Below are 22,076 nucleotides of genomic sequence, written 5' to 3'. Positions count from 1 at the left end.
AAAACCAGGCACTGCTCATCACCTACCCAATACAATCCCAACAGTGAAACATGGTGGTGGCAGCATCATGCTATGGGGGTGTTTTTCAGCTGCAAGGACAGGACAACTGGTTGAAATTGAAGGAAATATGAATGTGAGCAAGTACAGAGATATCCTGGAAGAAAACCTCTTCCAGAGTGCTTTAGACTGGGCAGAAGGTTCACCTTCCAACAAGACAATGACCATAAGCACACAGCTTATGGTAACAAATGAGTGGCTTCAGAACAACTCTGTGACCATTTTTGATTGGTTAAGAAGTCATCACAAGCTATGCACCACTTCTTGCAGAAAAGGATGAGCTCTTCCACTGATGTCGTCCGCCCCAAACTGCCGCAACAATGCTCTAAATCTGCACCAACCCCAGCACAGTTGCAGCAGCAACCCAGAGCTGAACCAGATCTTAAACATCAGCGAGAACATGGTGGCCTGACAAGATCCCCGTCCCAGACTGAAATTGGACCCCGCACCTCCGCTAAATACCTGAAGCGTAAGGTTCAAGTAATAAAAGAGGCTTATGTCTCGCCTCCCGCAGAAAACCCCTGAAATTTTCCCTGAGATAACTGGAACGAGCATTGCGTAGCTGGCTGTGCTATAACACCAAGCATTAATAATCTAGTATGTGTTCATTTTCTGTCATAGTTTCTTCAAAATTAAGTTTTATTTGAGTGTTTTAAATAAAAATATTTTAATTTACACCCCGCCCCTTTGATTGTCATGCCCCCCGGCCCCGCAATCCCCCGCCCAACACTACCACCTTAACTAACACATTTTCTGCGGGAAACCCTGTATTGTAAATAAGTATTAAATAAAACTCAATATGAGATGTAGTGGAGTAAAAAGTATGGTATTATGCTTTAGATTGTAGATGTCAGGGGTGTGTGTGGAGAGAGACAAGCAAATCCACACAATAAATACTTTAATTATAATTAAACAAGAAACAGGTAACTGGTAGGAGCAATACACACTAAACACATGACAGGGGGTATAAACGCACAAAACTGATGATAACTAAACAAGAAACAGGTGATGATGATAAGAACCAGACAATGAAATGATAAACAGGATAATTAAATAATAAATGAACATGAGGAAAACTACCAAACAGAAACATGACTATGACAGTAGAAAAGTAAAAGAAACACACTGATAAAGTACAGATACTTAAAAAGTACTTTACACCTTGTCAGGTGCATTTAACCCTTCCCAGTAAGTTGTGCAACACACGCACTGCAAGTCATGAACAGACATACATCCGACTCTCTAACTGTGAAAATAGTATTCCAAATTCTAATATTCCAATATCCTGGTTAAAATATAAAACTGTTATTTTAGCATAGCATATATCAAGGGACCTGGATTAGATAGGGGGTGCTGGTCCATAAAAGGTTGAGAACTGCACTGTGCTTAAGGGTTTGACTGATTAAAATGATTTTAAAAACTTTCTGCCATGAGTCTTTTGGTGATGCATGCCAAGTTCCAAGCATATCAGGCAAACAGAAGTGATACAACAAACATGGAGATGCACCTGAGTAGTTGTGGAATTTCTGACCATTCCAACAAGTTCAGTATCTCTTCAGCTTAGTCTATGATTCCCAGATACCTTTGAGGCTAAAAAGACCCATAAAATACCCCCAAAATACACCATAAGTAGTACCATGAGCTGCCAGTATGAGTTAAAGTATGGACATAAGCTCTGTCACACAGCACACACACAAACAAGCAGGGCAAAAACATTATGTCCTGGATCAAGACTCAAGGCAAAAATGAATATAAATGTCAAGACAGAAGTCAAATGTTTGCTGGAGGACACACACACACACACACACACACACACACACACACACACACACACACACACACACACACACACACACACACACACACACACACACACACACACACACACACACAAAGGACACAAATGTTCCCACCAGGTAAACTATTAAAACTGAATCATAGGAGCAAATACAATACTAATTTTGTTTGAATAAGCTTTTATAAACAACAGTCAAACCAAAAAGTAGTTACTACAGTACAAATCTCTTTAAAAAAAAAGCTAAAACATCACAAGTATTTAAGCCACAATGGGGCGGTTTCCCGGACAGGGATTAGACTAGTTCTAGACTAAAATAAATGTAAGAGCTGCCCAAACTGAAAACAACTTACACTTACATATCTTAAAATACATCAGTACCCTTTGTTTTGCCTCGAAATGCACCTAAGTAATCTTTTTAGTAGGTATGTTTGTTAAAACTAGTTATATTTTCTAATTAAACTAAGGCTTAGTCCTGGCTTAAGCTAATCTTTGTCCGGGAAACCACCCCAATATCTTTGTAACTAAATTCGTATTTGCAGTGGAGGCTGGGGTGCAAAAAATTTCATGAGTTTCAGACATGAAGACAGACATGAGGCACATGTAGGGAAAGCATAATATTGCACAGATGATTTTCTGTCATATCATGTCCTACAAATAACAATTTATATCATTTATTTTATAGTGTGTGTGTTGCCAAGGAAGGGTGGTGCCCTGACGCCCTCTATTTAGTCGCTACTGCATATTTCTTACTTAGAAAATGGCAACACAAAGAAGTCTGCGTTTGATGGGGAGCGTGAGGTAAATACAAACACATGACTGACCCATATGAACCATGTGCTCTATCAGTGTGCATGGTCGCACATTCATTGTGCACGAAAACTGTAATGAGTTGGTGATTAGGGCATTGTGGGATATTATGTGAGCAGTAATGATGTGTTTACAGATCATTCTGGATGAAGGGATACCAGGCTTTCAAAAAGAGAGAGAGAGAGAGAGGTCACATCACAATTACTCACCTACATATCCCACTTCATATCTCTTTATATCTTTTTATAATTTCAGAAATATTAAAGGTTATTTTCAGCATCATGTTTATAGACAGCACCTGTGCCATGTTGTTGAATTTCACAGAATCACACAATAACACACATGAGCATAAGCGTCATGTGATGATTCACTTACTAACTTTATGCGGGTATAGTTATATTCACACTGTTTGTCTTGACTAGTTTAGAATGTAAACCCAATTACTTTCACTTGATTACTGTGCACAAATACCTTGAATTAACTCATATTTTAGGCAAAGTTGACATGAGGTAAAGTTGACATCCATTAAGAAAAGCAGTAAATCACTTTAAAACAGTGATTTTGAGATTGAACAGATTCATTTCCTCTACAAATGTGATGGTATGACAGTAAACGATTACTGTTTTTCTACAATAACACATTACTGCACTTGTATATTCTAGGGCTGGGCAAAAAAATCGGGTAGATTCAAAATCAATTCTCAAAGAGCAGAATCGATTTTTTCTTTCATATTTATTTCCGCAAACATTAACCGTAAGATTAACGTTAATCTAATTACTAGTCTTCTTCACTCTTCATTCATTCAGTGCTTAAAATGGCAGTTTCATGTGCTTCATTGACGTTGATGCCACCTTCACATAAAAAGTCAGAAGTATGGAAGAATTTTAGATTTCACAACCAAGACGACGACGATAGTGTTGTGTCTTTTTTATTTCTTTTTATTAATTACCCACTTGTAAACTGCTGTTCACTGTTCTTTTTTATTAATATAGTATTTGTATTAAATCTATATTCATTGAGTTGAATCGAGCATCGAGTATAAAAACCTACCCGAGAACCGTAATCAAAAATTGAACCGAGAATCGAAATCGAATCGATTTGATAGCTTGTGAATCGAAATCGAATCGATCTGGAACATCTGAATCGATACCCAGCCCTAGTAAATTCACACTTACTGTAGAAGTCAGCACTACTATTTTAAATCTTGACTACTAGAAATGCTTATAAAAAAGTTGAAACTGCTTATTTTGATGTGTTAAAGTAATGTGAAACCATACAGTAGGTTTTCATGATTTATTAATTTATTTATTAATTTATTTTTACACTGTATAGGGAGAACAAATAATCTTGAACAAATAATTGAATGTAAATAATATTGTTCTAGTGCCAATTGAACTATTAGTGAATAATGGCAGATTCTCTAGCTCACATTCCTCTTGCATGTGTCTCTCTCTCTTTTTCACATGCACCTCTCTCTCTCTCTCTCTCTCTCTCTCTCTCTCTCTCTCTCTCTCTCTCTCTCTCTCTCAACTTGGACCGCTATTGAAAGATCTTTCTCAAAGCAAAGCAATACGCTCCATATCAATAAAATACACACCACTGGGGCAGAGTTTTAATGCGGGGCTTTGATAAGAAAGAAGACAAAAGAGCCACAATACTAAAAGTGTGAGGGAGACAGACTTATATGTGAAGTAATATTAAAAACTGAGGTTGCAAGTATCATAATGCATTGAGATCTCAAACTGAATCTTTGACATAATAATACTAATCGGATCGTGAGACCAGTGACAATTCACAACCCTAGAGAATTTATAATGAAACTGTTAGCATTGTTGTTGTGATTTTTTATGTGTAATCGAATGTATGTTGAGTGAAGTCTTATGTGAACGATCTTTATTTTTATGTGTGTCCTGTATGATTACAAGAGACTATTCAGCACGTTTGTCTAGAGACCAAGACGAGAAGATGTCAGGATAACTGTATTTACAATGTGTTTAAAATTATTATGCACATGTAATTTTGTTTATTTATATAATACAGTCAGTAGGTTTACTCATTTTATTTTACCCTCAACCGTTATATGACAGTGTGGATGTTATTATAATGACATTAAATAGAAATGTCAAAAGATATTTTAATACTTAAATGCAAAATTTGCTGTTCCAAATTATTATGGAGAATGCACTTTCACAAAATTCAATGGGTTATAATGATCCAAAAACAAATGTGCTGCATATATGAATTAAAATAGTCAATGGTGCTTTTTGCAGCATGGGATGATGTATTATCCTTCATGAAAGTAAATTTATTTCAGAAGACATGATTCCTTTCATACCCTATAGTAAAAAGCAACTTTTAGGAACTCTACATATCTCACAGATGCCTTTTTGACACCCTCAAAGACCCTAAAGAAATCTACCATCTTTCTTCACAATATTCCTGTCCAAATCATTATTCTGCCTCTCTTTGGTTTACATGTTTGATTCTTAGCATTGGCTTTTTTATAGTATTTTCCTTAATAAGCCTTCATAAATCTTTCTGAACTGTAAATCACTCATAACTCTTTTTGTAAGATAATGCACATTATTTTGTCTTTAGAAAGATCTTTTTTTCATACCCATATTGTATGACAACTACAACTTGCTTAATAATGTGAAACAACTTTTTCAACTAGATTTCCTTTTAACTAAGATCTTCCAACCAGTGAAGATCTGCAAACTTGTAAAGAAACGTGTACCCTTTAGATAAAAAGTTATGGGAAATAAAATAAAAAGCTAGTTCTTTAAAACCTGTTTTTTTACTGAAATCTTACTGATATGTGACATGCATAATTTGAAACACAGTGTAGTATGGAGTATTTTTCTTTATATTCATTACTAACATGAGTAAATAAGGGTGTAATATGCTGATATTTAGCTTAACCAGAACTGAACACATACATCCATTTTACTGGGTACACACTAAAAATTTGTATACCAGCATAGGTTTAACTCAGTGGTGGTCAATACATTTTACACCTAGGCCTTCAGTGCTGTCCTAGATGAAATAATCCATCTCGTAATAACATCATTATGAAGTCACAACAATAGAAACACATCAACAGTTTAATTGCAGTAGAAGAAGTAAATTAGAAATTACTATATTTTACACCTCAAGGAATAACAGTCAAATTTTACTTTATTAAAAAAGACAATAAAAAATAAGACACAGCTGATATTATACAGAGACCCATTTGAAAGCTATATGAAATGAAGGCAAATTCTTTTATTTTGGTTCTTTAAAAAGCTTACCAGGTGTTTTGAAGAATCAAAAGTATAACAAATTATCTTGTTGACTTCAAAGATAATGAAAAGAGTTTTTCAAAGGTTTATATTAAAAAAGTGATATTCACAAATTTTACAAATATTCAAGGATACTTTTGCCTTCAAAATGAGTCCTGACATACATTACAGTTAGTCCTGTTTTTAAGTGGGACAGATTCAGTGGCGGCTCGGTGACAACCGAGAGACGCTAATTTAAAATAAGTGTTTGGAGTGTCATGTGTGTGGTTCCTTTTTTCAAAATATGTGTTCTGTGCATCAAGAGATTCTGTGTGCATCACGTGTTTTGTTAAAAATAAATCGTTTATGATAAAAGAGATGCCCACGTTCACAAAATACACGCAAGACACTCCCTTAAAAGTAAACTTTGATTACACATGAGTTTATGCGAGTATCTGGCAAACGCAAGCGTCTCTTTTATCATAAACCCTTTAGATGCATATGCAACAGGCACTTATTTTGACAAAACACGTGATGCACACAGGATCTCAACTCACAGAACACATATTTTGAAAAAAACGAACCACACAAATTACAGGTTATTTACATGTTGTGACGAACTTTGCATTGAGTGCCCTCGAAAAAGTGTTCCATGACTCTGCGACTGCGTTAAGATGGAGAACTTATGGATGATGTACTTATGGATAACCGATTGCTTCCGACTGCTCGTAGATCAACAACAATTTTCAAGTACTACTACAATGCTTTTGGGTAACAGCCCAAGAGTCTAAGATGATTTGTACAATTTTAAATATCAATCTACATACATTTCCAGAAAACAGTACCTTTAAAAATGATGCTAATATGTATTATTTAGGTACATATATGTACCTTTGAGATACCCATTTGTATCAGCGTGTACCTTTTGAAAAGGTACCACCCCAATGACAACTTTTGTACCTCCATGTACCTTTTTTTCTGAGAGTGTAGGCTTATGATGCTTTTAGGAAATGCAGCCCTGATGGTTTTTTTTTTACTTGTGAGTTATAATACTTTTATATCCCATATATTTCATCCTATGTGTTTCATTTTAATATGTTTATTTTACTCTATTTACTGTAAAGCAATTGTATTCTCTTTTGTTTTGTGTATCTGGATTTGTTTTGTAGTTGTCATTTGTATTTTTAAACGTGAATAGGTATAATATGTATTAGTTTAATTATTCGTGCCTACTAAAAATAACCAATATTCACAGCTGCTGTATATAGACATAAATATAGACATAGACATATAGATATTAAAATGTAGGCATTCTGTGATGGCATCCTCTCATCTCATAAAAGAACGGTTTACAACGGCTCGGCCCATCATTAAACGTGGCACATCTGTTATCTGAGTTTAGTGAAGAGCAGCATTTGATCATCTCAGCTTGAAGCCCAGAGGAGCTCATTAAATCCTCAAACCCCAACCCCCAGCATCCCATACTACACACATTCATACGGAGAGTAGGGAAACAGACTTCAGGAGAGTCTAATTAAAGAAGACTGGATATTGACAAAGCCACACTTCTGTTCGAGACAAAAAAATGCACAAAAATTTGTGGAATCAAATTAAAGATTGAGTTTTGTTTTATTTACTGATGAGTAAGAATCATTGGGACATTGAAAAAGCTAAACAATCTGCTCTGTGAATTTAACTGAATGGTGAGATTAACATAAGTCACATGCTTCTTAAAGTTATGTACAACAGAGAATCAATGTGTTGTCTTTTTGCATAAGAAACTGTAAATACTGGTTGCTGCAGAGTGGCTGAAGCATTTTACCATCAGGATAAGAATGACATTATATAAAAACACCACGCTGACTTCATCATTATTCACTGCACGTTAACTCCAATCTACTGGCATGTCAGTGAGAGAGAAAATTACATAATGTTAAGATTTCCTAAAATGTATTGCTTTAGCATTCTGGTACCAGGTATATAGGTGGTATACTACAGCCACGAAAACCACAACAAGCCATTCAATAATTTGTACCGATCGCTAGACAAACAGTCGAACGGACAGATAGAGCAAATGAATGACAATCTTAATGAACTAATGTGTGTGAGCCGAGCCAAGTTCCCCACAAAAGCCTTCTGTTTGGAACTGGCCATTCAAACACAAGCAGCTCTTGCGCCATGCCAAGTGCTGAGAAATAATGGAGCCGTTTAAAGGCTCTGTGCCTGTTCACAGGCTCTCTGAGCTGGGAAACTGTTATTGCAACCTTCACCACGGGCTTTTCATTGTTTTCTCATCTATCTTTTTTTCTCTCCGCCTTTCAAAACCAGGGCTCGCAAACAAGCGATGAACGGGATTGTTTGGTGTTCCGCTGGCCGAGGCCGGAGGTAAACACAGCACGCCTCTGTGTTCCCCCGGGCGGCGACGACCGGGCCATTTTGAAAAGGGGGAGCGAAAGAGTCAGAGATTGAGGCCCTCCGGAAGCTAATGGAGATGCTCACAGGGTGCCATTATGAGAGCTGGCATTGTGTGTGGGGCTGAGATTCCCATGTAGCCTATGTCTGTTAAGAACGAACGAGTGAGGGTGATAAAGCTTTCTGATGAAGTGAGTAACAGTTCTCCGCTCCCACACATTTTCTTACTCAAGAGTGAAATTAATGCCCCGCAATATCCGGCAGTGCACACAAAGACACCTTAAAGGCCCATTAGAGACTTTGGGAGAAATGGATGGTTTGGGAAGAGAGGGTTCATGAATCTGGGGTTTGGGAGCGGCACTTGAGAGGCTGCCAACAAGCGCCAGAGATTGCTTCCCTGTAAGCGAAAAATACAAAAAAAACTGAAACAGAAACAGACAGAGCCTATAAAACAGATAGGTCCTTGCATGTTATATGCATTTTTATCATTTCCCTTGTTTTTGCTGATCATCACTGTTCTTACACTTAACACTGTAAGCTAATTGATGATTGGACATCACAGACCTGCCTCTGATCTCTTTTACTCAAAAGATAATCATAATGCGCAATCATTAATATAAACGCTGCATTTTGACTGAATTTTTATGGGAACATTACACAGATATATGAAAAAACCTCCGGCCATAAGACTATAATGGTGCACCTGTTCAAAATGATTGGAAATCCCATTAGTCAGTGCAGCCCATGGGAATGGATTTAGCATTTCGAATGCCGATATATATCCAACAGCCAAAAGAGCAAGACACCGTCTCTACCAACTCTAATGACCAAATTCATTTACAACCCGCACAGGCCGTGGACGAGCTGGGATGGGGGAGGTGAAAGACACAGAAAGGAGTGATGAAGAGAGCAAAGAGAAAGGAGTTGGATGGCGTTTTGGCAGCACATGCTTGTTCCCAGGAGGATTACTTAGGCCTGAAACACACATATACATTGGATTTTTCTCTTTTACATCTAACAGCCCTCAAGCTGTTTAAAATGTCTATTCATTTATCCATGTTTTCAGCATCCTGCTTTTCAGTTTCTAATCAGTCTCATTCCTTTTCCCAGTATGTAAGGAAGAACGTTCTTCATCTCAAGCAATGTGTTCAAAATGCATGTGTGCAGGTTTTAATACCCACTGTACACTCTAAACAAAAGCCTACCAAAATGACCGCATCTTTACGTCCATTCATTACTCCTACAATCACTCATATAAAATAGCCTATCTTCACAGATTTAACAGACAATATCATAACCTGAATATAACCTCCTTATTCAAAACCAATGTACCCTAATTCATCTTTACAGCTGGTTTAATGGAGATGAATGCTCTGTTTCCCTGGTGATACTTTATTACATTGATCGTGACCTAACACATCTAACCCGAGGCTTAATTTCACCCCCACCACACCTGCCCGCCCTGGCTAACCTTTGACCTTCAGCTGTGATTTAAAACAACATAGGGTGGGCCTCATGGATGGGTTTTATATCTTACTACCAATGCTCCATCACCTATTGTTAAAATCAAAGAAAGTTAAAAACAGCATGCAAAATTCTGCTTCTTATTTTCAGCTAAAACCGTTCATTTGGATTTGTTGTAGTTGCACATTTGTAGATTTTTTAGGTTTGAATAAAACATTATGTATATATAACTCTATAAATAATATGAATGCACATACAGGTCCTGGAACAAAGTGTCGGATCTCTGACAGAATGAAAGTAATAAAAGCTAATTCAATAAATTAGTCAAGCAGTGATTTTAAAATAAAAGAGTTTAACATGATTCCTAAAAAATACTTACAATTTAGAAAGGTAAAAGTGCGGAATGAATCCAAAAGGATAAAATATTTTTTTCTTAAAGAACAAAGGATCGAGGTATGAATAGATTTTGTTGCCATTTTTTTCCGTTTTGCTCAATCACATATTTTATTTAATATGTTGTCAAATTCGATTTTAGCAATTAATTATCAGTCTTTCTTGTTTACATTTTTACATTTCTTTCAGATTATTTACAACCTGAAGTAAAAAATAATTGTTAAATAAAAGTATTTTTCACCAGCAGCTTTAAGCAAAACAATGTGCAGATTTGCGCGACGTTGTCTGGTAACAGGTGAATGAATTACGACACATCAAAATAACAGAAATCCTAATACAGCTCAATGAAAAATGCAGCTCCCTATTTAATATATTTAGTCAATTTTATCCAGACAAGTAAATACAAAGAAAGAAAGAAAAAAAGAAAGAAAGAAAGAAAGAAAGAAAGAGATTCCACTCAAGCAATTCAACAATCTGAAAGATCACCTCAGTATATTAATGCATTCTATTAATGGTAAATTTATTTAAATGAAGTCATAGTTGTGAAAAAACAGATATCTGTGCAGCTCTCACCTTTGTTGTCAGACCTGAAGATTCACAAACAGATAAATGTTGATGTTTTCTGCGCTCTCTGCTCTGTTTCTTTCATGCGACGCGACGCGTTGGGATCGCGCAGGAGAATAGACGCGCATTCACAGCTCTCGGTTTGGTTAATCCGGTGCACGATCGCTCTGAAGAAAGCAAGCAAGACTACCTCATTGAGAGCACACGAACTGTGTTTACAATGCCTCTGCTCCGCCTCGTACCCCCTCCTGATGTGTCCACCTGGTGCAGGATTTCAGAAACACAGGCTACTGTTAATAAACCTACAGTGTTTTACATTCATTATCTATGCACATTTTCTCTGTTTAAAAGGAACTCGGTAACACAACGCTAAATTGCTAAGATTCAGTTTGTGCTGATAAAATACTTACATCTGATTAATAAAAACACTCGACTGAAAGTGTAAAAAGTTGTGGAGAAAGAAGCATGACAGGCTACTGTACATGCATAGAATTCACTTCTACTTGTGTTTCTCATAATATTGATTCAAAGCAACTTTACAGATTTTTTTACAAAGTAGAACAGTGCATAAAAGAAGTGGGGTATTATTTGAGCAATTCAAATAAATTAATAATAAAAAAAAAACGAATACATTTCTGCTGAACATTTACATAGAGAAGACAGGTGTTTTAATACGGCTGTAAGAGGGAAGCAAAAGTTGTTGTTAGTGTAGGGTTCAGTCTTCTCTGAAATGTAATTGTCAATGTTAAAAAAAAAAAAAAATCATAATAGGTGTAGCAATTAAACAAGCTGTATAATAATAAAGATTCTGTAAGGTCTACCATATGTTTTTGATGTGCTAATGGAAGGTGCTGGGTTCTTTTGTTTTTAATGCACTGTTTTCTGTAAAATAAAGGTGGTGCTGGTAAGATAATAAAGTCGCCATGAAAATATTAATTGTTTTTTTTCCTGTGGTGATATCCAAGTAAAACCGGCAGGGCTAATTGCTAATCGCTGCAATCTTTTCCGGGACTATACCATATGACCGGAAGTAAAGAGATCGTTTTGAGGAGGGAAGGAGTTTTTGATAAAAGATAATGAGGGCACATGAATTTAAAAAAAATAATGACGCTCACAGATAAGTCATTAAAATACCAAAATATTCCTAAACAAATGACAGTTGTTCCTTTTAATTTCATGGTGACTTTAAGTAAGGGATAATGTATAGGCAGCCGGTTGTTATCGCAGAATTAAGCCCCGGACTGACAGGAAGCGGGGGGTCTTGTATCACACTGAAGAGGTTTATTTCACAATAACAACCTGCTGCCTGTACATTATCCCGCTTATTACATGGTTATTTATCTCATAAGTAAGGTAAGGTATTTTATTTGCTCATTTTTAACAAATGCAGACCTTCCATAAGAAAAACCTGTTCACTTTCAGTTTTAAGATAAGACAAAATGTTCAATTCAATTCAATTTTATTTATATAGCGCTTTTCACAATTGTTAATTGTTGCAAAGCAGCTTTACATGAGTAGATGTAAAGGAGAACACAGAAAATCAATAGATAATATAAGAAGTAGAATATAACGGCTAAGGTTAAACCGTACAAGCTAGCGCATTAATAATGTAACGTATACAGTAAAGTGCTAAGTTAAGCCAAAGTTGGCTGACTCTCCCTGGGACGAAAAAAAACGCTAGGAGAAAACCCGGTGGGAAAAACTCCTAGAAGGACAAAAACGCTTGGGAGAAATTAATATATATATATATATATATATATATATATATATATATATATATATATATATATATATATATGGGCCATTCTACCGAATTCGTGCAAATTGCTGTCCCGGAACCAAAAAACTAATTTAAAAAGCATTAATGTAGGAAAATGTTTGATAATAAAAAAATATAAGCAAATACCAATCAACACCCAAAGTAATATTTGAGGTAGCGGCAGGCTTTATATATAAAATATCATCATTTATATGGTGCTTTCAATTGAGAGGTGGTTGTCCCAAACCCCAAGGTCTGAATTTCACCATAGGAAAAAAAATATGAAATATTTTTTGTAATTTTTTTTATCATTGTTTTAAGAAGTATCATTTTGAATACTTTTGTTAATTAAAACCAAAAATATATTTATTGAATATTTTCAGTAAAAAATCATGTAAAATCATGTAAAAAAACACTGTCCCGCATTTTCACGTCACTACCGAAACATTGCATAGTTTGGTCAATAATATAATACTGCTTTAAGCCACTCCCCTCCATTTTGAACCAGAAACTTTGTCTGTGTCTCTCTCCCTTGTGGTGACATGGTGATTAGATCAGTCCCATGGTTTTGAAGTAAATGTGATCAAAAGTTTGGAAATCAGTGTGTGACATTTATGAAGGTCACTACCGATCACACGTTTTCAATGATTAATTAAGTTTTTTTTATTTTTTCTACTGGTCATTTAGGTTTTACTCATGTTTCAATGTTGAGAACTGTGCTAGTTAACTATTCAGCCGGTGGTCGTTGGTCGCGCATCGGCTAGGCATCACGTTGAAGGACAGCCAGTAGATCAGTGGTGCGATGACCTTCACAGCAACAGGAACTGGGGCTGTTTGTCTCATTGTCCTCGGGGTCGAGGACGAGACAGGGAGACAAAAACAGAGTTCTATTAGTGTAGGGGCCGTTCGCATGTAATGCAAGTGTCATACATTATAGTGATTTAAGTCAGCTCGGTTCCAGACAGGCTAACTATTGCGGCAATAGTATATTACCCATGTGAGTGCTTTGTTCTAGACAAACTAACTACTGCGTGAAAAGTACATTTACTGGACATATTTTATGTGAATGCTTTGTTAAAGAAGAATGTCTTAAGTTTAGATTTAAATTGATCAACTGTGTCTGACACTCGAACACTACCTGGCAAATCATTCCAGAGCCCAGGGGCCAAGCAGGAAAAGGATCCACCACCTTTCGACACTTTTGATATTCTAGGGATAATTAAGTGACCAGAATTTTGTGAGCGCAGTTTACGTGGTGGATTGTATTCTGATAGTAGTTCTTTAATATACGAGGGCGCTAGGCCACTTAAGGCTTTGTATGGGATTAGTAATATTTTAAATTGTATGGGATATTTAACTGGTAGCCAATGTAAAGATTCCAGAATTGGACTAATGTGGTCATACTTTTTAGATCAAGTAAGCACTCTTGCGGCGGCGTTTCGAACCAGCTGTAGCTTGTTTACCTGATTTGAATGGCATCCCCCGAGTAACGAGTTACAATAGTCTATTCTAGAGGTCATAAAAGCATGGATAAGCTTTTCTGCATCTGATGCAGACAGCATATGGCGCATTTTTGAGATATTTCTAAGATGGAAGAATGCTGTGCGGCAGACGTTGGAGATATGACTATCGAAAGATAGATTGCTGTCGAACATTACACCTAAATTCTTAACCGTGGAAGATGGCACCACCATGCAGCCATCTATGGACAACTTGTAATCTGACATATTATGTTTGTAGCGATTTGGTTCAATAATAAGTATATCAGTCTTATTGGAGTTTAGCATAAGAAAGTTATGTGCCACCCAGTCCCTAATATCACTAATGCAGTCTGTTAGCTTAGCAAACTGGTGGGTTTCACTAGGATGTGACTGTTATGATTTCCGTCTTATTGGCTGCTTTGTCTTTGTTTCACTATGTGTTGTGTTTTTGTTTTGACAGCTCCACACGTGCGCGTCTTCCACCTGGTGATCTCATTACCTCTGACTTCTCTCACCTGCGACCCGCACCTGATTCTCATTATTGTCCAATCCGGTTTGATTTAAATTCCCCTCGTTTCCTTTGTTCTTTGCAAGTTCGTCTTTGTGTGTTCCTGCCCGCTAGCTCTGTCTAGTTCTTGTCGAGTCTAGTTCTGATTGTGTCTTAGTTCTTTCAAGTTTATTTTCACCGTGCTCTCTGCTGCCTTTGCCCCGTTAGATTTCCTGTCCTGCTGTCAGTCTTCCCGATTGGTGTGGCATCTGTCAAGTCGGATACTCCCGGTCATAGGACACTCTTAGTGATTTTCTACTCCGTTCGCTGTCCAGCCGCAGTGCGCTCATGAGCGCGTAATTCTGCTGAAGACGCTGACAGCCGCAGTGCGCTCTTGCGCGTAATTCTGCTCTACTCCCTGACTACCGCCGTGCGCTGTCCAGCGCGCGCTCTGCTGAAGATTCTGACCTCCTCTCTCTTTCATTGTGCCACCAGGATCTCTCTCTGTGCCCTGTGAAGATATCATCTAGTGTTTACTGAAAGTGGATGTCCTGCTGTGTTTCCCACTTAGTGTTTTGCCGTTACACACACACACATACATTACATGAAGACATTGAGTGTTTTATTATTATACATACCCACTGATTCTGTGTCTCATTAAAGACCCTCTGCTCTGGGAATCCCGTGTTGTGTAGTTCCTAACAGTGACGAGATGTAAAGCTGGGTATCATCCGCATAGCAGTGAAAACTTATGTTATGTTTCCTGATAATGTCTCCTAGAGGTAACATATATAACGAGAATAGGATAGGGCCTAAAACTGATCCCTGTGGTACGCCGTATTTAACCGGGGAGTGATATGACTCAATAAACAAAGTGATATCGATTGGTTAGATACGATCTAAACCAGGCTAACGCCTGACCACTGATGCCAACATAGTTTTCTAGCCTATTGAGTAAGATTCTGTGATCTATTGTGTCAAAGGCTGCACTTAAGGTCTAGTAATATAAGGAGTGAAATGTCACCACGATCGGATGTTAATAGGAGGTCATTTGTAACTCTAAGCAGCGCTGTCTCTGTGCTATGGTGGGGCCTGAATCCTGATTGGAACTTTTCATATGTATTATTATTCGCTATGAATGTGCGTAGCTGGCTTGCCACTACTTTTTCTAATATTTTAGAAAGAAAAGGTAGATTTGAGATTGGTCTAAAGTTATTAAGATCTCCCTGGTCAAGGTTTGGTTTTTTAATGAGCGGTCTAATAACTGCTAGTTTGAAAGCCGTTGGAACGTATCCTAATTCTAGAGATGAGTTAAAGATGTTTAGTACCGTGTCTGACACTACATGAAATACCTCTTTTAGTAATTTTGTGGGAACGGGGTCTAGTATACAGGACGATGATTTGGATGAAGTTACTAATTTAGAGAGCTCTTCTATTGTAGTAGGTTTAAATGACTCAAAATGTTTGTATGGTAATCTAGTGGTAACTGTACTATTGGGTATAGTGGTGGCTGCTTGCGTAGTTTCTATGTTTCCCCTAACAAACATAATTTTGTTAGTAAAGAAGTTCATGAAGTCGTTACTATTGTGTTGGAGTTTACTATTGGTTTCTGTTTGTTCTTTGTTTCTAGTCAGTTTCGCAACTGTGCTAAGGAGGAAACAAGGGTTGTTATGATTTTCTTTAATAAGCGTACTGAGATAGGTAGATCTGGCGGTTTTAATAGCCTGTCTGTTGTGTTGAACACTCTCTTTCCATGCTGAACGCCATACCTCTAACTTTGTGCTTCGGTAGTTTCTCTCCATTTTACTATCTACTTTTTTAAGGGCTGCAGTGTGATGGTCATACCATGGAGCTGGCATTTATTTCTTTGATTCTCTTTTTTCGAATGGGAGCAACGGCATCCAATGTGCTAGTGCAAACGTTGTTCAGGTTATCTATTATAATATCCAGATCTTCACAGTTATCTGCTACATGTTTCATTTGAGACAGGTCTGGAAGAGTGCTAATAAAGCTATCTTTAGTGGTGGAGATTATTGTTCAGGCTAATCTGTAGCATGTTGTAGACTGAGCTGTCCTATCTAGAAGCATTGTGTATGACACAAGGCAATGGTCTGAAACGGCATCGCTCTGGGGTGATATTTCGATGTCATTAATATTGAGTCCGAGTGACAGAATTAAGTCTAATGTGTGCTTACGAGTATGCGTGGGCCCTGACACGTTTCGTTTAATACCGAGAGAATTTAGAACATCCATAAATGCACATCCTAATGCATCTTTTGGGTTATCCACATGAATATTAAAATCACCAACGCTCACTATCTGAGCTACAGTGACTGTGAGCTCAGATAGGATGTCTGCTATTTCTTTAAGAAAATCTGTGTGGTGGGCCGGAGGCCTGTATATGGTAGCTAAAATGAACGAAAGCTGTTTGTTGTTACGATCAGTTATTTCCATAAATATTTTGTTGTGTTGCGCTAATTGCTTCTATTGTTACCTCATTTGTAAGTCGCTTTGAACAAAGGGTCTGCTAAATGACTAAACGTAAATATAAATAAGACTTAATGTAAATATAAATATATAAATGACTAAATGTAAATATATTTGCTAATTGGTGCATGCCAGGGCAGTAACCACAATAGTAGGGATGGCTCCCGCGAAACTGACGTTTCGACACTGTGTCGAGATCCCGAAGCGTAAATGTTTCGAAACACTGCTCCGAAATGTGATTCGAAACACCCATGTCACGTGATGAAGTGATTCGAAAGGTGGCGTACCTGTCGAATCTGCATCGAATCTTAATATGACAGGGTAGGAAACAAATCTGACAATACATCATGCGTTTTTGGCAAGATCAAATACTATAATTTACTGAAAAGAAGTCATTTTTCCTCATATGTATGTAACACTTACAAAAAAAATGCATGCCAGCAAAAGTGTCCCTTGTGTGAGAATGTTTTCAAAGGCTGGAGAAATTATATGTAAAAAAGAAGCTGGTTGAGTTTATCAACACAGAACAATTTATATTTATGAATCAACATCTTTATATGTAAACAATGTGGCATTTTATGGCTTGATATATTTTATGAATCTCTTATTATTTATTTGGTATATCTCTATTCAATTTATTAATTAAATAGACACGAATAGCCTATAGTTATCGACAATTGTGAGCCTAAAAGCTCATGTAGTTGTCAAACAGATGTTAAAACAACAACAAAAAGCATTTTATTACGATGACATAGCGCATACATTTCCCGGGTTTGATCCTAAGATCTACGCATGAGAGTCAAGAGCACTATCCACTCTCCCATTCTATCACTTGTGGCTCAATCAAACAACATGTGGGATACAATTTGTCAGCGCTCATCTAAAATCTTGTCAAGGCTGCTTCATGTAAAGACATGCAAACGACCGCTAGGTGTCACTGTGGAGGCAGTTTCGGATTGATGTTTCGAAGCCTCGAAACATACGGCACAATTGATTAAACTGTTTCAGTGTTTCACGAAGCCTCGCTCTGCCCACCACTACACAATAGACACAGAGGGGGACATGCCCCCCCAAAAAAAATCAGAAACAGCCCAACTGTCCCAAGGTTTGATTTTTTTAATATACATACAGGGAAATAAACATACATATTCTCGAAGTAAACGCAGAACAGAAGAAACACAAGGCACAACTTTACACTTGATAATACCAGACAGTAGACAACTGAAACACAAGGGTTATTTATACACAGGTGAGATTGTGGTGGATCAATAAATTGCTATGGCAACAAAACAAGGTGGGAGTGGTTTCAATCAATATCCATGGAAACAAACAAGAGGGGTGGAGTAGAAACAACAGGGAAACAAGGAACACTAAAAACAGGGGAAACAGACAGGACTCGTAACAGAATCAATCTAAACACATTTGATTCACTTAAGATCCAGAAATAATTCTCATTAAACTCTGATATGAACTCATAATCTTTATTAATCACACATGAAACAGAACAGAAGTGACACATCTGATGATTAAATATTTTTACCCACTCCCAAAATATACATGTAACTAACACATTTATTTCACATAATTCAACAGTAAAGAAACATAAGATATTGTGTCAGGAGATTAAAATGGGAGATTAATGTAGAATATATATATATTTTTTAATATACATGAAATGATTCTTAAATGAAGTATAATGCTGTTATATGTTTATAAATTCTCCCTACAGCTAAAAAAAGAAAAGCAGACAATTAACAAAAAAAGAACAAGAAGAAAGGGATAGACACAAATCGTTTTATTCATCATCTTTTCTAATGCAGATGAAGTTGAGTTGGTGAGATTCAGGAAGGCTGATCCAGCCATGATCTCCTCCAGATTGAACTGCTCCAGATTTCACTTCATGGTCACAGTCTTCCACAGCGGTTTTGTTCCCTGGAGCCCAATTCTTATAGCACACCATCTCTCCATTCACCCAGAACCAAAGGCCAACAGCACAGGAGTGACGCAAGCCCATCCACACAGCATCAGTTGAGGCCTGATCAATCACGTCTGTCACCCAACGCTGAATCTCCTCTAAATCAACTGAAACCAGATCCAGATGATTCTCTCTGCAGTATCTCAGAGCTTCAGACCAGCTCAGACTCTTCTGAATCAATATCAGAATATCTGAACACACAACAAACACAAACTACACATCAGATTAAAAGAAACATACAGGACGAACACTCAACTGAGATCATTTTAATAATGAGAAACTTCTTTCATCAAACACACAATGAGTGTGTTTACATGCACAGTCTTGCGCCGATTATGCTTAATAAACTGATAACGTGTGGGGTCATGTAAACGCGTAAAAAGGTTTTCCTTTATCGGGGAAAGCCCATAAACGGCGTAAGCAAAAACTGATCGGCATAGGTAGTTTTTTGCTCATTACGCCGATTTCGCGCGGCATGTAAACACCTTAACCGGCTTTCTCACGGTTTTGTCCATGTGCACATGTCTCTGCGTATGAAAGATAAACGTCACATGCGGAAGTAAGCGCAAAGTAATGCATAAAAGTCTCCGCTCGACTAAAGCAGATGGCAGAGAAACTGTTAAAATAGAAGCTCATGTTACATTTACAGGTTTTGCACACACGAGAAGAGATACAACAGTATAGCTTAAGACAGATATGCCATTGACTTTTTGAACGACTATTGTGTACAATAGGTGATGACGTCACTGCCTGCAAGAAAACTGACAATTGTCTGCATAGCCGGCTTATTGATTTGCATGTAAATGCATGAAAACAGTTTTCTGTAATAAGCAGATTTTTGATAGTTATCCGCTTATTCTGTGCATGTAAACCTACTCATTGACTTTTATTACTCACCTTCATGACACACAAAGGTCAGAGAGGCATTGCATCTCAAGTCATTCCACTGACCCTGCTGATTTATTTTAACCTTTGTACAATCTTCAATACCATCATAATTATCAGGTTGACCAGGCACCCAGTATCTGAATCCAGATTCACTGTTATCTGACCACTCCCATGAGTCATTGAACAGACAAATCCAGACTTCAGATATGTTTGTGTTATTTAGGATCTTCTCAATCTGTTGATTCTCAGTCTGATTGCTCACACTGGTCAGATCAGTATGATGCTCTCTGCAGAAGGTCTGAGCTTCTTTCCATGATACTGAAGAACCATCAATGATGAATCCTTCACTGCTCTCTGTTTAAGAAAATAAAGATTGTTTAATGATTTACTTTGACTCTTGGATGTGAATCTACAAAAACTCTTGACTTGTCAAACTCTAAACACATGTAGCTTGCTGTAGTTTACAGAAGAGTGAATGTGTCAAACATGATATTTCTGTTTCTGTGATGTTTATTGTTGTCTTTTAAAGTTTACATCTGATCATGTTTTGGATCATGTTTTGTTAAAAACTTCTTAACACGCACCGGCCCGGCGGCGGGCCCTAAGGGGCGTTTTTACGTGTTTTTGTACTTTGTTTAACATCAAATATTCAATCAACAATCATAAACTTTGCATTCTTTGAAAGTTTAAACACTCCAAATTCATGTTCTGAGCTTATTTTTGCAATCAATACACTGGTGTGCAAAAGATTATGCATATAAAATTTTTTGTGGGTACTCACATGTCTTGCCATATGGTTCTGATAATTTCTGACAATTCCCAAAAACTTCAACGTACATTTCAAGGTAAGGGTCCACTCTTCAAAAAGCATCCCACGTTTTAATCCAAAACAATGAAAAATAGTGAGAAATCCAGCAATATCCTCCTTTGTTTACATCCGCGCGTCCGCTAAGTATGATCGATCATGTATATTTTCTATCAAATATCGATTTTTATCAGTGAAAATCCATCTCTTCCTGCTTCGTTAGACTGTTCAGATAAATATCCCGCCCTATTTTTCTGTTTTGTCCAATCAGAAAAGGTTTGACAACTCAAAATCTCATGCGAGCAATGATTTGCTTAGATAGATGTCCTTCAGCTCACCATAGGCTTTTGACTGGATTACACCAAAACAAAGCCAGCCAATGCATAGTGAGCAAAGCTTTGATTGACAGAGGAAGTAACCAATCATGAAACGATTACAAGGATTCAACTTACGTCAGTAAAGTGTACTTCTGCGCAAATCTACAGAAGCGCATGGAGAGAAATGCCCACGCCCTCTCCATGCGCGTTTGTTTGTTTGGGTAGCATAGCAGCCGGCTAAGCGCTCCGGAGCCGCTGAGAAACCTCTTCAAAGGTTAGATATAACATCTCCATTGTGGATCGTGGACTGCAGATGACTTTTTTGTGTTGAAAGTGTTTTGGAGAAGTCGATAAAGAGCATGATCGCGGATCAACAATGCAAGACTGGATATAAACAAAGTGCGTCGTCGAGGAGAGATGGACCGGATTATTAGCTCAGCTGCTCTCGCTTGGATAAAGTAAGTGGATTATTTTGTTGATTATTTATTTTACGTTACATTTCTTGTTTCATGTAAGCTGTTTTGATTATAAAGTAGCACTGGAGATGACTAATATACGAGTTTTACATGGTTTCGTTTTTCTGACATGTTATATAAATGCATCATATTTATAGCTAACGTTATATGAATCCAATGCACAGGATATACAAACTAAAAACTAGATAATAAGATATGTGGTGGAAAATATGAGTATTACCAGCTGATAAATATAGGTTATTTGGCAAACATAAGACATTTGTAATTATAAATAAATATATTCATGTAATGTGTGTGTGTGTTTGTGTATATGTATTATGTTCATGTATATTACATCATAGTTTCTCATACAAATAGTTGTATGTCTCTAACTTTTGACTCAAACTAAAATCCTCTCTTGCTTTGTGTGTGTGTGATGTGATGTGATGTAAAACAGGACTTCAGCTGACACAGGAGGACTGGAATCTGGAGTGCATTCATGAGCGACCACATTCAAAATAGCAAGTATTTTGTTATAATGTGCAAATGTTTTTTTCTGAAATAGTTTTTTCTATGTGCTTTGGTGGGCAGAGAAGTTCTGAATTGATATACATAATGTAATATGTAGTCCTGACTCATTTTCTTTTTATAATAATGTCATATTGTT

The 22,076-nt window shown here is 37.1% G+C and overlaps 2 protein-coding genes across 2 annotated transcripts in view; both read right to left on the bottom strand.

Annotated features, from left to right (window-relative positions):
* The window catches only part of slc1a2b (solute carrier family 1 member 2b), a 35,067-nt gene extending 24,111 nt beyond the window's left edge, over positions 1-10,956 (bottom strand). The window contains exon 1 of the mRNA XM_055192578.2: positions 10,765-10,956. The gene's annotated coding sequence lies outside the window, so the exon portion shown is untranslated. The remainder of the gene's footprint in view (positions 1-10,764) is intronic.
* Positions 10,957-18,606: 7,650 nt separating this feature from the next.
* Positions 18,607-20,474, bottom strand: LOC129434274 (C-type mannose receptor 2-like). The gene is made up of 3 exons (XM_073869103.1): positions 20,417-20,474; positions 19,842-20,186; positions 18,607-19,135 (listed from the first exon to the last, which is right to left on the bottom strand). The coding sequence occupies exons 1-3, from the start codon at positions 20,472-20,474 to the stop codon at positions 18,765-18,767; spliced, it is 774 nt and encodes a 257-aa protein (XP_073725204.1). The 3' UTR covers positions 18,607-18,764.
* Between the last annotated feature and the right edge of the window lie 1,602 nt (positions 20,475-22,076).

This window comes from Misgurnus anguillicaudatus, chromosome 6 (assembly GCF_027580225.2).
Source record: "Misgurnus anguillicaudatus chromosome 6, ASM2758022v2, whole genome shotgun sequence".
In the NCBI taxonomy this organism is placed as follows: domain Eukaryota; kingdom Metazoa; phylum Chordata; class Actinopteri; order Cypriniformes; family Cobitidae; genus Misgurnus; species Misgurnus anguillicaudatus.
The sequence above is the reverse complement of the archived record's forward strand: the minus strand, read 5'-3'. Positions and strand labels throughout refer to the sequence as shown.

Coding starts and splice junctions, on each gene's coding strand:
- LOC129434274 (XM_073869103.1), bottom strand. CDS start 20,474: ATGTTAAACAAAGTACAAAAACACGTAAAAACGCCCCTTAGGGCCCGC. Junction 20,187..20,416: donor TAGGGCCCGCCGCCGGGCCG/GTGCGTGTTAAG, acceptor TTTCTTAAACAG/AGAGCAGTGAAGGATTCATC. Junction 19,136..19,841: donor GACCTTTGTGTGTCATGAAG/GTGAGTAATAAA, acceptor TTGTGTGTTCAG/ATATTCTGATATTGATTCAG.